This window comes from Poromitra crassiceps (assembly GCF_964638095.1).
Source record: "Poromitra crassiceps genome assembly, chromosome: 25".
In the NCBI taxonomy this organism is placed as follows: Eukaryota; Metazoa; Chordata; class Actinopteri; order Beryciformes; family Melamphaidae; genus Poromitra; species Poromitra crassiceps.
This window is the reverse complement of record NC_139649.1, coordinates 463342-478345: the sequence shown is the minus strand read 5'-3', so window position 1 is coordinate 478345 and position 15004 is coordinate 463342. Positions and strand designations below refer to the sequence as shown.

Sequence of the window (15004 nt, the reverse complement as noted above, 5' to 3'; positions counted from 1 at the left end):
TGTGTGTGTGTGTGTGTGTGTGTGTGTCTGTGCGTGTGTGTGTGTGCGTGCATGCGCGCATGTGTGTGTGCGTGTGTGCGTGTGTGTGTGTTTGTGTGTGTGAGACGTACAAACTGAAAGGCCTAACACTGCAGGCCTAAGGCCATGTTCAGACTAGGAGGCCAAATCTGATTTGTGAACTTAAGTGACCTATTAATGACTTTATCCAGATTGGTTTTAGGAGTCTGGACGCTCCAAGTCTGATTTGTGTCACTTGTCCCAAACCACATATGGAGGTAGTTTCCAATCTGCTTTCGACTGATGTGACTTCAGTGCGGACGCGCAGATCCACCAAATCTGATTTGAACGTCACTCGCAACTCGTCATCAAATGCTTCTGCGCAGGAAAACCACGTCACCAACGTACTTATTTACTGACGCCCACGTCGTTACCATAGCAACCCATGCAGATAGGCTGTTTAGGTCTGGACACACAGATCCGACTTGAGAATCAGATGTGTGGCAGTGCGGTACACACTCCCCAATCAGATTTGGGAAACCAATCAAGATAATGATGATTAATAACTTCATCAGCAAATCGGATTTGGCCTCCTAGTCTGAACATGGCCTATGACTTACAGTAAACTGTGGCCATGATTATTACAACGTGGGCCAGACTCCCACTACCCAGAGTCCTTATCACTTATCACTGATCACTTATCAGCTGCCCTTTGCCACAGCTATTAGCCACTAATAAGTAAAGTATAAATCACACACACAACACAACACTAGCAAGCGCTCGACTCTCCCTCCACTCCTGCTGAACAAAGGTAATGGATTTGCAAAGCATTTGACTGAATTAGCGAGTATATACTGATTGGGAAAATTTATCTGCAACTTGCTGATTGCATGCAAACATGAAATTGTAGCAAATAATTCGTTAGACGTGTTTATTCTCAGTAGACCTACAACGATTGATTAGTTGTCAATTATCTGTGTTGGAGTAATTAAAAAATAGATATCAAAGTTCTCTGATTCCAACTTCTTAAATGTGAATATCTTCTGGTTTCTTGACTCCTTTATGACAGCAAACTGAATCTCTTTGGGTTGTGGACAAAACAAGACATTTGAGGACGACATCTTGGGCTTTGGGAAACACTGATCAACATTTTTCCGCATTTTCTGTCAAATTTTTATAGACCAAACAACGAATCGATTAATCGAGAAAATAATCGACAGATTAATTGCCAATGAAAATAATTGTTAGTTGTGGCCCTATAGTAGAAAGATTGATATACAGTAAGGAGATTGGTGGTTAACTCATATTTTTCTTTATGATCGTCCAGAGGTTCATTGTTCCTGTGGAAAATTGGTTCGATTTCGCAATGGCAAGACTTATTCTCCCCACAGGTAAATGCCATTCATTCATTAATTTAATAATCTGTTTGTTCGTTCATTCATTTATAGAATAGGCTATTATTCCAATTGATGTATTCACTCTGTTCTCTGTTCTTTGTAGTTCTGGGGCTTCTGCTTACTCTGCACATTGGTAAGCATTTACTTTATAACATCTGCTGTTGGCTTCTCTATGTAGTGTAATGAGACTGTGCAGCTCTTAATACTTGGCTGAGGGCTAAACCAACGCACACAGTCAGGAGGGGAAGGAAGCCGCAATGTGTCAGTCCACATGTTGAGATTCATGCAGAAGACATTGGTGCAAAAGAAAAGTGACATTCAAAAGCTCAATGGACCGGCCCATTGAGGCTATGTTTTCCCTGGCGACATGCTGCAGGTGTAAGTGTCTGTGTTTGGTGTTGTTCTTATGACTTCCCCCAGCCTCATCCTCTAAGCTGGTGTGCCACATGACCAACTGGGCCCAGTACCGGCCCGCCGCTGGAAAATTCCTCCCGGCGAATATAGACCCGTTCTTATGCACCCACGTTATCTACACCATGGCCACCATCAACAGCTTCAACCAGATCAGCCCCGTGGAGTGGAACGACCAGGAGCTGTACCACAGCCTCAACAACCTCAAGAACATGTGAGTCAGTACAGCCAGGGGGCACCACTGCACCTATTCAACGGTAGAGACACTCTGTGATACATGAGGTCTTTAGGTGAATTTGTGTATAAACGCATCATTGAAAAATGAAATGAACACACACACACAAGTGCAAAAGGCCAATATCAGTCAATATACTATCAAACCAGTAACCGTAAGTGACACAGGCCTACGCCTACCACAGAAGACCTAGTCCAGTGCCGTAAAAGTGTTCCGTCTCTCTTTCTTCTATACCTTCAGTAATCCTGCACTGAGGACTTTGCTGTCTGTCGGAGGCACCGTCAATGGACTCAGCCCGTAAGTCTGACACACATGCACACAACTTGGCCTCCTTGGCACAGCTTCCCTCTGCCTCTCCATACAACTCAGGTCCGTTTCGTTTTTTACGTCCCACCAGATTCATCGCCATGGTCGCCCGGCCCGAGAGCCGCGCGGCGTTCATCAGCTCGGCCATCAGCTACCTCCGCACCCACAACTTTGACGGGCTCAACCTGGCCTGGGAGTTCCCTGGACAGAACGGCAGCCCGCCAACTGACAAGCAGAGGTTTACTGACCTGGTCAAGGTCAGCATGGCTCTTTGAGGCGTTGTGCCGTACCAAAAGATGTCGTGCTGTTTATTGTAGGCTTCAACTTGAATGTGCTGTCTATCTTTTTAAATATATCATCCTAGAAATATACAGACAAACAGACAGAGCCCCAGCTCCCATGTATATATTGATGATAATGTAATAATGTGATGTTACATTATCTCAATTTATCACATCACAGGTTTTATTATTATTATTAGTATTATTATTAGTATTATTATTAGTAGTAGTAGTATTAGTAGTATTTTGTTTATATTGGCATTTCATTAAAGGAACGCTTCACCCAAAAATGAAAATTCACTGAAGTCACTAATTGACTTCATTTGTACAGTACATAGTGAAGTCAATGGTGACTGGTTTCCTCTGGAGTTGTGCTGGCAACCTCCCTCTCCCTGTGTTTTGTACGGACAAACTTTGAACTGGTGAGTTTGTAGATGATGAGAGAAGTTTCATTTTTGGGCGAACTGTTCCTTTAAATATCAGATATCACCGACAGTGTTGGGGTAACTCATTACAAAAGTAACATATTACATGTAATATATTACTTTTAGCAGTAACTCAGTAATATAACTTATTACTTATAGGATTTCAGTAATATTATACCAGTTACTTTGTCAAGTAACTGCTCAGTGGACTTGTGGTTTGAGTGTCTGCCCTGAGACTGGGAGGTTGTGAGTTCGATCCCCGGCCGAGTCATACCAAAGACTATAAAAATGGGACCCATTGCCTCCCTGCTTGGCACTCAGCATCAAAGGGTTGGAATTGGGGGGTTAGATCACCAAATGATTCCCGAGCACGGTGCTGCTGCTGCTCACCGCTCCCCCAGGGGATGGGTCAAATGCGGAGAACAAATTTCGCACACTCAGGTGTGTGACAATCGTTGGGACTTTACCTTTACTTTAACTTAAGTTACAAATTTAGTTAAAAATAAATAAACATATTTTAAAAAGATGCAATCATTTCCTAATCAAACTGTGTTTTTATGCAAATAACCACTATAGATGACAATAACAAAGGAAAAGAATAACATTTAGAATTTTGAATTGTTTACACTGACTTCAAGATGGTTTAAATTATTTTTCAGGATGGTTCCGGGGCGGCGATGTCATTCTGCTGCTGCTGTTGTTTTGGTAAAAGTAATGCAAAAGTAGTGTAATAAGTAACGAGTTACTCTACACAGACAGTAATATTGTAAAGTAACGCATTACTTTCAAATGAAAGTCACTAGTAATATGTAGTATATTACATTTTGAACGTAACTTGCCCAACACTGATCACCGATATGATGCAAGGTCCTAGTGTAAATGAAGGCAGACCCCTCGGCCCTCGCCTCATGTGTGTGTCATACAAAGGTTGTTCAGAAATGGCACATCACAAACGCCTTTCCATCCTTTTTCAATACGATTTTTGTGTGTGTGGCATCTTTGTCTTTAATCGATGGGACAGTGTGTGCTTGGCGGCGACGGGGGGCCAGGGAGGGTTGAGAGGGCAGGACATGCAGCGAATGACCGCAGGTCGGATTCGAACCCGTGTCGGCTGCGTGAAGGACTAAGCCTTAATCGTACGCGTGCTACCAGGTGAGGCACTGGGCACGCCCCCATCAGTTTTCATTTCTAATTCAATTCATTCTTTCTACAGGAGTTGCGTCAGGCCTTCGTGAACGATGCCAGAGACAACAAGAAGACCCTGCTGATGCTGTCAGCCAATGTGGCTGCTTTAAGGCCCACCATCAACGCCGGCTATGAGGTCGCCCACATCGCACCGTGAGTCGATGAAGAAAACACACCAAACCAATCAGTCAGCAACACACACAACAGCTGTCATGTCAAATCAGACATTTAGCTCGTTTAGTGGAGGGCAGCATTTGGCTTCCACAAGATCCATGAAATGAGAGAGCTGTGAAACAACTTGAATTGTTCAGTGAGAAACCGTTTGAGCCCTTTTACTGTTTCATCCAATCCATGTTTGTTCCTCGGAAAGAACACTTTGTGACACACAGCCACTAACCCTAACCCTAACCCTAAGCCACTAGATGTGTTCAATTGTTCTATTTGTGTTTCCAGGGAACTGGACTTCCTGAATGTGCTGACCTATGACTTCCACGGCCACTGGGAGGCAGCCACAGCACACAACAGCCCGCTGTACCGCAGCGCCATGGACTATGGCTCCCATATTCACCACAATATTGTAAGAACACACACACACACACGTGTGCACACACACACACACACACACACACACACACACACACACACACACACACACACACACACACACACACACACACACACACACACACACACTACATCAAGGTTATTGCTGATGTGTATCCTTTGTTAAAAGTCAGATCTCCTCCAGTTAGGAGGTGATGGATATGATGAAGTATGATTGATTACATAATGTAGAATGGATCAATATATCAATACTACACTGTGGGAATGGAGCAATATCAGAATCAGAATCAGAATCAGACTCACTTTTATTGCCACAGTATGCAAGTTGCATACGAGGAATTTGTCTTAGTGTCTGTATGCAGTGTAGCGGTCACATCAATATACAGAGATAAGAAGTAGGAAGATAACTAAAGACAATCACAAAGTTGCAAGTGCAATCAAATCGAGTAAATATATACAATATGTTCATGAGTGGTGAAGTGTTCTGTGGGTGATAAATATGAATTTATGTTGAATTTACATGAGATTTACAGACTGAGTTAAATATACGTTTACATTGAATGTACATAAAATTTACAGGCTAAGTTAAATAGGCATTAAATGTGCAGGGAATTTACATGAATTTACAGTCCCAGTTAAACAGGCATTAAATTAGATATGAGTTCCAGTTTTATGGGGGGGGGGGGGGGGGTTCAGTTGAGTTTAGGAGGAGGTAATGAGTTTGTGTGTGTGTCTGGCTAACGTACATCACAAACTCAACAATGCACCATAGCACTGATCTCTGTTGTCGTCCCATTGGTCAGAACTCCTCCATCTCTCACTGGCTGGCTCTGGGAGCCCCAGCTGAGAAGCTGCTGCTGGGCTTCCCTACGTACGGACGGACCTACCGGCTCAGCGGCGCCAGCAACGGCCTGGGAGCCCCGGCCAACGGTCCCGCCGAGGCCGGGCCCTACACCCGCACCGCCGGCTTCTGGGCCTACTATGAGGTACGGCCCAATCACACTAACCTCAAATGAAATGCTACTAAAAAGGTGGGTTTACTCTCCCATCCATCCCTGTCTCTATGCCTGTCTAGTAGGGATGTCACAATATATCGTCCCACAATATATCGCGATATCAAAACGTGACAATATGTATCATTGAGATGAAATCTCATATCGTGAGAAAAAGAAGCTGAACATGGTGGCACTGATCTGCATCTGATTGCATGCTCGCTCTCCTTTTCATTGCTTTGTTTGAACAGACGAGGGACGTTACAGACACGGAGGATGAAAATGGTGAAATTACTCAAATTAGCGTGGAGGATGCCCCCTCAACTTACAAATCGATTGCAAAAAAATATTGTGAAAATATCGTATCGTATCGTTATCGTGAACCCAATATCGTGTATCATATCGTATTGTGAACGGAGTGTATTATGACACCCCTACTGTCTAGCCTTGTTTAGTCCTGTCTGTGTTTGTGTGTTGCCAGGTCTGCACATTCAGCGCCTGTCTGTGTTTGTGTGTTGCCAGGTCTGTACGTTCAGCGCCAGCACCACGTCTCAGTGGATCCCTGAGCAGGAGGTTCCTTACGCCACTTACGCCAGCACCTGGGTGGGCTATGATAACAAACGGAGCTACGCCGCCAAGGTGACCAGGAACATCTTGATTACAATCATTTAACTGCTCAATCGTTTCTCACATTCTACCTTGTGCCTTTTGCTGCCTTCAAAGACACTTCATTAAGCTCCTACTTGATCTTCATTAAGCTCCTACTTGTGAGATCTGAAGTCACTGACAAAGACTTTCCCAGCATTCTCCACAGATAAATGCAGAACAGACATTCAGGGACTTCTTCATCCCCAGTATGTTCACTATCATTGTTGCAAACATCTTTGTTCTTGATTCCCTGGTTGTGCTGTAGGTTCAGTGGATGAATGAAAACAACCTGGGAGGAGCTCATGTCTGGACGCTGGACATGGATGACTTCACTGGCCACTTCTGCCCAGATGGAGAAGTTTATCCTCTGATCAACCACCTCAGGCTCTCAATGGGTAAAGATCTCACAAGCCGTTTGCTCCATCAGACATTCATTGACTGTTCTATCAGCTGCTGAAAACGTCTGCAATCGACTCTACCACATTCTATCCATATGGGGGCCCTAAGCAGGATATAGATTAGGGGCCCCCTCCCAGGGGCGGGGGTTTGGGGGCATCCGCGCTGGAAGTACTTTTAAGTAGGGGGTGCTGTAAGGAGGGAAAATTTGATGTTTTTTGGACTTTTAGCCATATTTAGAGGAATATTTAAAACAAACAAACGTGATGATGATGATGCTCGTTTGTAGCCCTATCAGTGTCAAGCAAGCGTGTAGAACCCAGCAGCCATAGGGGTTGCCAGGTCAGTTAAACCAGGGGTTCCCAACCTTTTCTGTGCCAAGGACCGGTAGATACATGCAGGACCGGTTGTCAATTTTAATGGTTTTAGTTACATATATATTTACTCACCAGGTGGCGACAAAAGGTAAATAACAGCCTTTTGTGTTGTACTGTATGTAGCCTACAGTATTTATGTTTTTGTTTAAACTACAAACATAAATAAACATCAACCTATGTTTTAACTACCACACACAGCCTATAATATTATAGCCTATGTTTATTAAAAAAAAAATAATAATAAAAAAAATTGAGGGGGCCCCTGGCAACTCCCGGGGCTCTAGGCAGCTGCTTAGTTCACATATAGGGCGGGCCCGGCCCTGTGAATAGGCATTAGTTCACCAGTTCTTCTCACCTTTGTCAGAAGAGGCTGTAATAAGGCAGACAACCCATAAATATGAAAATAAATCAACATCAAGCATACTAGCATTCATCTTTGCTTTGCCCACTTTAAAATAACTTTGTGTCTATGATGTCTTCCATGAATTTAACTCTTTGAAGGGCCGGCTCTAAACTGCTAGAGGCCCTATAATACATGTATTATATAATACATGTATAGCCAACATTTTGTGTGGAGGCCCCCTTATAAGAGCACTCCTGCCCACCGCCATAAAGCAATAAAGTATAAAGCACATGAATCATCCAAATGAAACACATCCAAAGGTGAATGTGGCACTCAAAATGAAGTGGGCCAATAAGATCCGTCTTTTGCTGGGGGCGGGCCTTGCCTGAGTATAGTCACTTTGCCTATTCCAGAGGTTCTCAAATCTTTTTCAGCCAAGAACCCCTTACAAGATAGAAAATATACCGGGGACCCCCTCATTCTGATTTGTGATTTTGGGCTAAGCTTCATTGTTTCCACGGTAACGTGCTTGACTTTTAAATTGATAGGTTTGTTAGATTAGAATGTAATCCATGAACCATTTTAGATTTAAAGCATAACATATTTTCGTTGAATTATGAAGCTTTGGCACACACAAAAAAGTTGTTTCCTGAAAACTTTTCGCGGACCCCCTTGCAAAGTGCCACGGACCCCTGGGGGTCCCCGGACCCCCATTTGAGAACCACTGGCCTATTCAGCCTATATGGGAAAAGCTGCAACATGCCTGCATGTAAACAGATGGCTCCTGTCCGTATGTATAATCATCTGCATCTGACTCAACAGGCTTCCCCCCTAAGCCCACCACCACTGTGGGCCCCACCACCACCTTGGACCCCGTGGCCTCCTTCTGCGTGGGCCGTCCTGATGGCCTGTACACCAATGCGGCCGACAGGACCACCTACTTCCAGTGCTTCCAGGGGATCACCTACCTGCACCGCTGCCAGCCCGGACTCATCTACTGGGACTCCTGCAAGTGCTGCAACTGGCCCTGAAGAAACCACCATCAGCGTGCAACTGGCCCTGAAAAAACCACCATCAGCTTGCAACTGGCCCTGAAGAAACCACCATCAGCTTGCTTCCTGGACTCCATTGTAAAGCTAGATAATCCACAAAGAAGTTGTTTGTTGATACCATATTTCCCTGCCTCGCTCCTTTCCTAAATAAAAGAATTAAGTAAGTAAGAAACAACACTATTATTTCACAACTCAATGAATGACGATGTATTATTGAGTGCTTTTTATGACTTTTTTTTTCCTCAAATAAAACTCACAGCTATTATTTTTCTCAATACATTTTTATTGTGGCTATGTTCTGAAATGTCAACTGTATGAAACTTGATCTGACACACTGTGTCCATCTCATAAATCTTATCAACTACTTCAGTATTCTTCATTTGTGTCTGCCTCCAGCTATTTATTAGTGCTTTGCAGTCATTTACAGACTGAAATTAAGCACCAATTTACATACATACATACATACATACATACATACTGTACATACATACATACATACATACATACTGTACATACATACATACATACATACATACATACATACATACATACTGTACGTACATACATACATACATACATACATACATACATACAGCATATCAAAACAGCAGGGAGATTTAAAAACATCTATAATTGTGAAAGTAGTAGCATAATTTGTACAATTTACAACACACAAAATCCGGACCTGGACCCTGGACCATCTCAGTCCGGCCCCCAACGTCGTCAAAGAAAAACAACACAACCCCCAAAACACAATAAAAGGCAGAATTATGTTAATAAATCTCATCTGCTACAGCCATTGGATTTGTATCACTATTATATCGGGAGATTAACGAGAAATTACCAATCACAACGGGAGAGAGGGTTAAAAATAGGGAGACTGCTGCGAAAATGTTGGCAGGTATGATGTCCAATGTGTTTGCCCTTCGCTTACTTGATGTAAGTCAGTATGACCCTCTGGGAAAAAAAATTGCCCACCCCTGGTCTACAATAAAATGTATGTATACTGTAAGCTACAGCACACATGGGCAAAATACGGCCCGCGGGCGCCTCCTGTGTCGCCCCCGATGGAATTGCAACCAAAAAAAAAATGTTTTTTTTCTTTTTTTTTTTTTACAGTGCACCTGAAGGCAACATGCAAGATACCAGCTGAATAAGTGTCCAAATGTTCATGTCATTCTGGCCAATACTCCACTTCTGTTATAGCATTTCAGTCTGGAATATGGAATATCTTTCAATAATCTTTATAACTAAAAGGCTAAAAGTAATCATGTGTAAGAAATGACTGTTCTACATTGAAGTAGAAATTAAAAAAATTAACTCGGTCTTGGATTTATTTAGCTTCAAGAGTGCATTTTTGTTCTTGTGTGACCCTCAATACAGGCTTTGAGAATCCCGGGCCACTTACTGATACATTATGCTTAAATTAACCCACTCATATTCTGGTTTATTTCAAGAAAAACATTTTGGCGAGTGGAAATTCTAATTGGCTGGAAACTTTAAAATCTAGCAGCCATATTGGCAGGTGGTCAAAAAAGTTAATTTCAAGCCCTGCAGGGAGAGCAGGTGGTGACATAGGTGAAAAGGATCAAAAATTGGTACCCTTGTACCCTCCTAGTCCATCTGATGGACTTTTCCTGCATTCGCGTATGGGCCGTTTCGACATTTTTTGAGTATATGGTCTTAAATTAAGGCTAGGTATTTTTTTGGGGGTATTTGACAAAAATCAATCATAGTTATCATCTTTATACGATCCTAAGACCTATTTTCAAAAATACTCCTCAATTTACTCTTGGTCCATCTGATGGACCCATTGACTTCCATTGAAACCACTCTATTGGTACTCCCAGCAAATTTTCACAAAATTAATTTATTTCAGCGGGCATCCTGGACCAAATACCTTGAACTTTGACCTTAATATCTAACCTTGGAGTTGGTAGAAATTTTGGGGGAGTTACATGGTCTCAAAGTCCATTGCATAGTTGTCCCATTGATTTCAATGTTAATTTTGCACAAAAAGAACTTTTTTTTTTAACTTCCAGCAAATTTTTCAAAAAATCATTATTTCCTTGATGTTACACATCTCACCTTGACTCAAGCGGTTAAAATTGTAGTTTCTAATGTGTTTGCCTATTTCCCCATATTCCCCCAGTTTTGGCATAGCAATCAATTCCATACAGTTTACATGAAATGTAAAAAAAACTGATTCCTATGCCAAATATGGCAAAATATTATAAAACTGAATTTGACAGTCCACACTACTGATTTGAAGCCTTTAGACCAGGATAGATGCTGGACTAAAGCTCGTTTGTGTTTTTTGGGGAAAATGGCTGGTAGTCCAAAACATGCGCTTTTTGGATTTTTGGCTCAAAATATGAAAAAATACTATTTTTACAAAAAATCACAAAAAATACAAAAACCCACTGATGATGTCACAATGTCTGTGACATCATCAGTAATGTCATCAGTGACATATTATTGACAAAAAATCATCTCATGACATCACTGATGATGTCATAGGCTAGTGATGTCATAGCTATTGTGACATCATGCCTGCGAATCTTTGATACTAGGCATCTTGCAGTGGTGACTTTTGTAAAACACCCCAACCTGCCCATAATATCAGACCCAAAGCCAGTTTGTCTTTATGGAAATGGAAAAAAAATCGCTTTTTTTTTATGTGCTTTTTTTTTTTTACTGTACTTACTGTACACTGGCATTTGAGGGGTTAAAATTCGAATAGGTATGAAATGTTGGTATGAGGTATTAGGGAAGAAGTTACCAATGAATTATAAACAGTCAAAAATTTAAAAATTTAAATTAATATTTATAAATTAGTACAGTATTCCCGTCAAGGTCCATCAGATGGACCAACGCGAGTTTGAGGATTCCGCGCCTGCAGGGTACAAGGGTTAAGACTGAATAATGACAACACTGTTAATTTAAAATGAGTTATTCCTCTAAACCTGGCTTCAAATGCCCCACATTTTTCACGCTGGTGTCGTTCGGCCCTCAGCAAAAAAATGTTTTGGCCCACTCTATCATCAAAGTTGTCCATCAATTGGTTATGGCATGACATTTGTTCGGCCCCCGGCAACAATCTGGGTTTCTCATGTGGGCCCCCATGAAAAATTGTTGCCCACCCCTGAGCTACAGGGGTCAGGTCACACTACTAGAAGGAATTGTGGAATGTTATATAATATCAGTAGTCTGATATCAGTAGTCTGGGGAAAGAATGTTGTATAATATCAGTAGTCTGGGGAAAGAATGTTGTATAATATCAGTAGTCTGGGGGAAAGAATGTTGTATAATATCAGTAGTCTGGGGAAAGAATGTTGTATAATATCAGTAGTCTGGGGGAAAGAATGTTGTATAATATCAGTAGTCTGGGGGAAAGAATGTTGTATAATATCAGTAGTCTGGGGGAAAGAATGTTGTATAATATCAGTAGTCTGGGGGAAAGAATGTTGTATAATATCAGTAGTCTGGGGGAAAGAATGTTGTATAATATCAGTAGTCTGGGGAAAAGAATGTTGTATAATATCAGTAGTCTGGGGAAAAGAATGTTGTATAATATCAGTAGTCTGGGGATTTTTTTTTGTATAATATCAGTAGTCTGGGGAAAAAATGTTGTATAATATCAGTAGTCTGGGAGAAAGAATGTTGTATAATATCAGTAGTCTGGGAGAAAGAATGTTGTATAATATCAATAGTCTGGGGAAAAGAATGTTGTATAATATCAGTAGTCTGGGGGAAAGAATGAAGTATAATATCAGTAGTCTGGGGGAAAGAATGTTGTATAATATCAGTAGTCTGGGGGAAAGAATGTTGTATAATATCAGTAGTCTGGGGAAAGAATGTTGTATAATATCAGTAGTCTGGGGGAAAGAATGTTGTATAATATCAGTAGTCTGGGGGAAAGAATGTTGTATAATATCAGTAGTCTGGGGAAAAGAATGTTGTATAATATCAGTAGTCTGGTTTGGTTTGGTTTATTTCGGATCAAGAAATGCATAAAAACCATTACAAATTTACAATTAATACAGTAGTAAAAAAAGTACACAATATGTAAAACGAAAGTAAAATGATCCAAGGATAACCCAGTAAAGCAGCTTAAAGTTACAAACTAGAAGCCTGCTTATTTCCACTGGGGTCCTTCAAATATCAAAACCTTAATATTACACAATTGTACTTTATAAAAGAAAAACAGAAAAAAGAAGTCTATCGATGACACATAAAATATATGATATATACAAATGAAATCTCAGCGAAGGTGTTGCAATTACTCTCTAGTCAACATCTCATTTTTTAGATGAGTCTTGAGAGCACGTTTAAAGACATTCACAGTGTTTATGCCTTGCACTGAAGCAGGTAAATTATTCCAAAAGTTGATAGCAGTGTTACAAAATGACGTTTGGGTTTGGCTTCCTGCAATAGGTTTCTGAATTGAATATTGGGCAGATCTGGTATTATAGGAATGAATTTCACTTGTTCTTACAACACCCTCTGGGGGAAAGAATGTTGTATAATATCAGTAGTCTGGGGGAAAGAATGTTGTATAATATCAGTAGTCTGGGGGAAAGAATGTTGTATAATATCAGTAGTCTGGGGGAAAGAATGTTGTATAATATCAGTAGTCTGGGGAAAAAATGTTGTTTAATATCAGTAGTCTGGGGAAAAGAATGTTGTATAATATCAGTAGTCTGGGGAAAGAATGTTGTATAATATCAGTAGTCTGGGGAAAGAATGTTGTATAATATCAGTAGTCTGGGGAAAGAATGTTGTATAATATCAGTAGTCTGGGGGAAAGAATGTTGTATAATATCAGTAGTCTGGGGAAAGAATGTTGTATAATATCAGTAGTCTGGGGAAAGAATGTTGTATAATATCAGTAGTCTGGGGGAAAGAATGTTGTATAATATCAGTAGTCTGGGGGAAAGAATGTTGTATAATATCAGTAGTCTGGGGAAAGAATGTTGTATAATATCAGTAGTCTGGGGGAAAGAATGTTGTATAATATCAGTAGTCTGGGGGAAAGAATGTTGTATAATATCAGTAGTCTGGGGGAAAGAATGGGAAGGTGAGAAGCGTGAACACGTCTCGTGAGGTAGGGGATGGGATGTTGTTGCCAGAGGCCAGGGTGGTAACTTGGGGCCATTGTGAGTGCTATATACACATGTTTGTTCTCTAGATGGGGGGGAGCCAGCCAGTTATTACATAACTTTGTTTTGCATCCACTGATTTTCTCACAGTGGTTTAAATCATATCGTGTGTGCTGAGATAGAACTCCAGAACCAGATCCATCATATTGACTATGGTGCTTTACAGGAAGCTTTTTCAGTTGTTATATTTAATAATGATAGTTTGTTGCCCTATCCTTTGAATGGCCATGTCATGACAAATGTGGACTTTGTGATTGGCCTCAAAAGTCATTCACATTTGTCACGGACATTGGAGCTATCGGTGGATAATCATCAAGCCCATTTTTATTGTTATTGTCTGGATTGTTTTGAACAGTAGATATGGTATTCGTCCTATCTTGCTCATGGTTGTATTATTAGTGTTGCAACATAAGATACTGGCTATGACCTGACCTTAAGACGGCTTCTTTCATTAGTGATGCTTTACAAGCCTTTGTCCAATGTGCTGCGTTATCAGGCTTATCAGAGTTTAGTCTGAGACGATATTAGAAGCTACTCAGGGGAACACACCCCTCTGCCTTATAAATAAAGGTATAGACGGTTTTAACTTGACAACAAAAACATTCTAAATTGAACCCCCGCTCACTTCCTGTTGCAGTGTTTGCTATGGACATAAAAGAAAAAAAAACATTCAAGTGCAGGACTGACCATTCCGTGAAAACCGTCTATACAGCTGAGCAGCGAAAACAAAAGTAACGATGTCGAGTGAATATTTCTGCAGTTTGCCGAATGCTGAGAAAAAGGAAGTGCTGTGGGGTTGTGCTCTGGTGAAAACCGTCTATACATTGATATTAGAAGCTACTCTTACACACAGGACAGTCTGGACCTTGACTGGAACACCCCCCCTGTCTTATAAATAAAGGTATACGTTGTACAGCAATGAGTGAGGATAACATGTAACATGCCATGTGATAAACAGTCTCCATGTACAGACACTGAGCTGATCCATTCATACAATGATCATACCATAACTATAAGTGCAGGCAAAAAACATTCTTTTTCTAGACTCAAAAGGAGGCACAAATAATTTCTGATATAAACTGTTAACTTTGACCATTTTTTTCTTCACTTTGTCACTTATTAATTAAAAGGTATTTAAGCAATAAAATGAGCCGCTAACTTGAAGCAGCAAAGACCCTGAATACAGTCTCTGGATTGGGAGATTTTCCAGTATTTTGTGTTTTAAGAGTGAAA

The 15004-nt window shown here is 41.0% G+C and overlaps 1 protein-coding gene across 1 annotated transcript; it reads left to right on the top strand.

Annotated features, from left to right (window-relative positions):
- Positions 1-1363: 1363 nt before the first annotated feature.
- Positions 1364-8588, top strand: LOC310798420 (acidic mammalian chitinase-like; the record flags this gene model as incomplete). The annotated part of the gene is made up of 11 exons (XM_083660970.1): positions 1364-1388; positions 1498-1527; positions 1815-2019; positions 2281-2337; positions 2438-2603; positions 4266-4390; positions 4691-4814; positions 5605-5787; positions 6316-6432; positions 6707-6836; positions 8380-8588. The coding sequence occupies 11 exons, from the start codon at positions 1364-1366 to the stop codon at positions 8586-8588; spliced, it is 1371 nt and encodes a 456-aa protein (XP_083517096.1).
- Positions 8589-15004: the final 6416 nt, after the last annotated feature.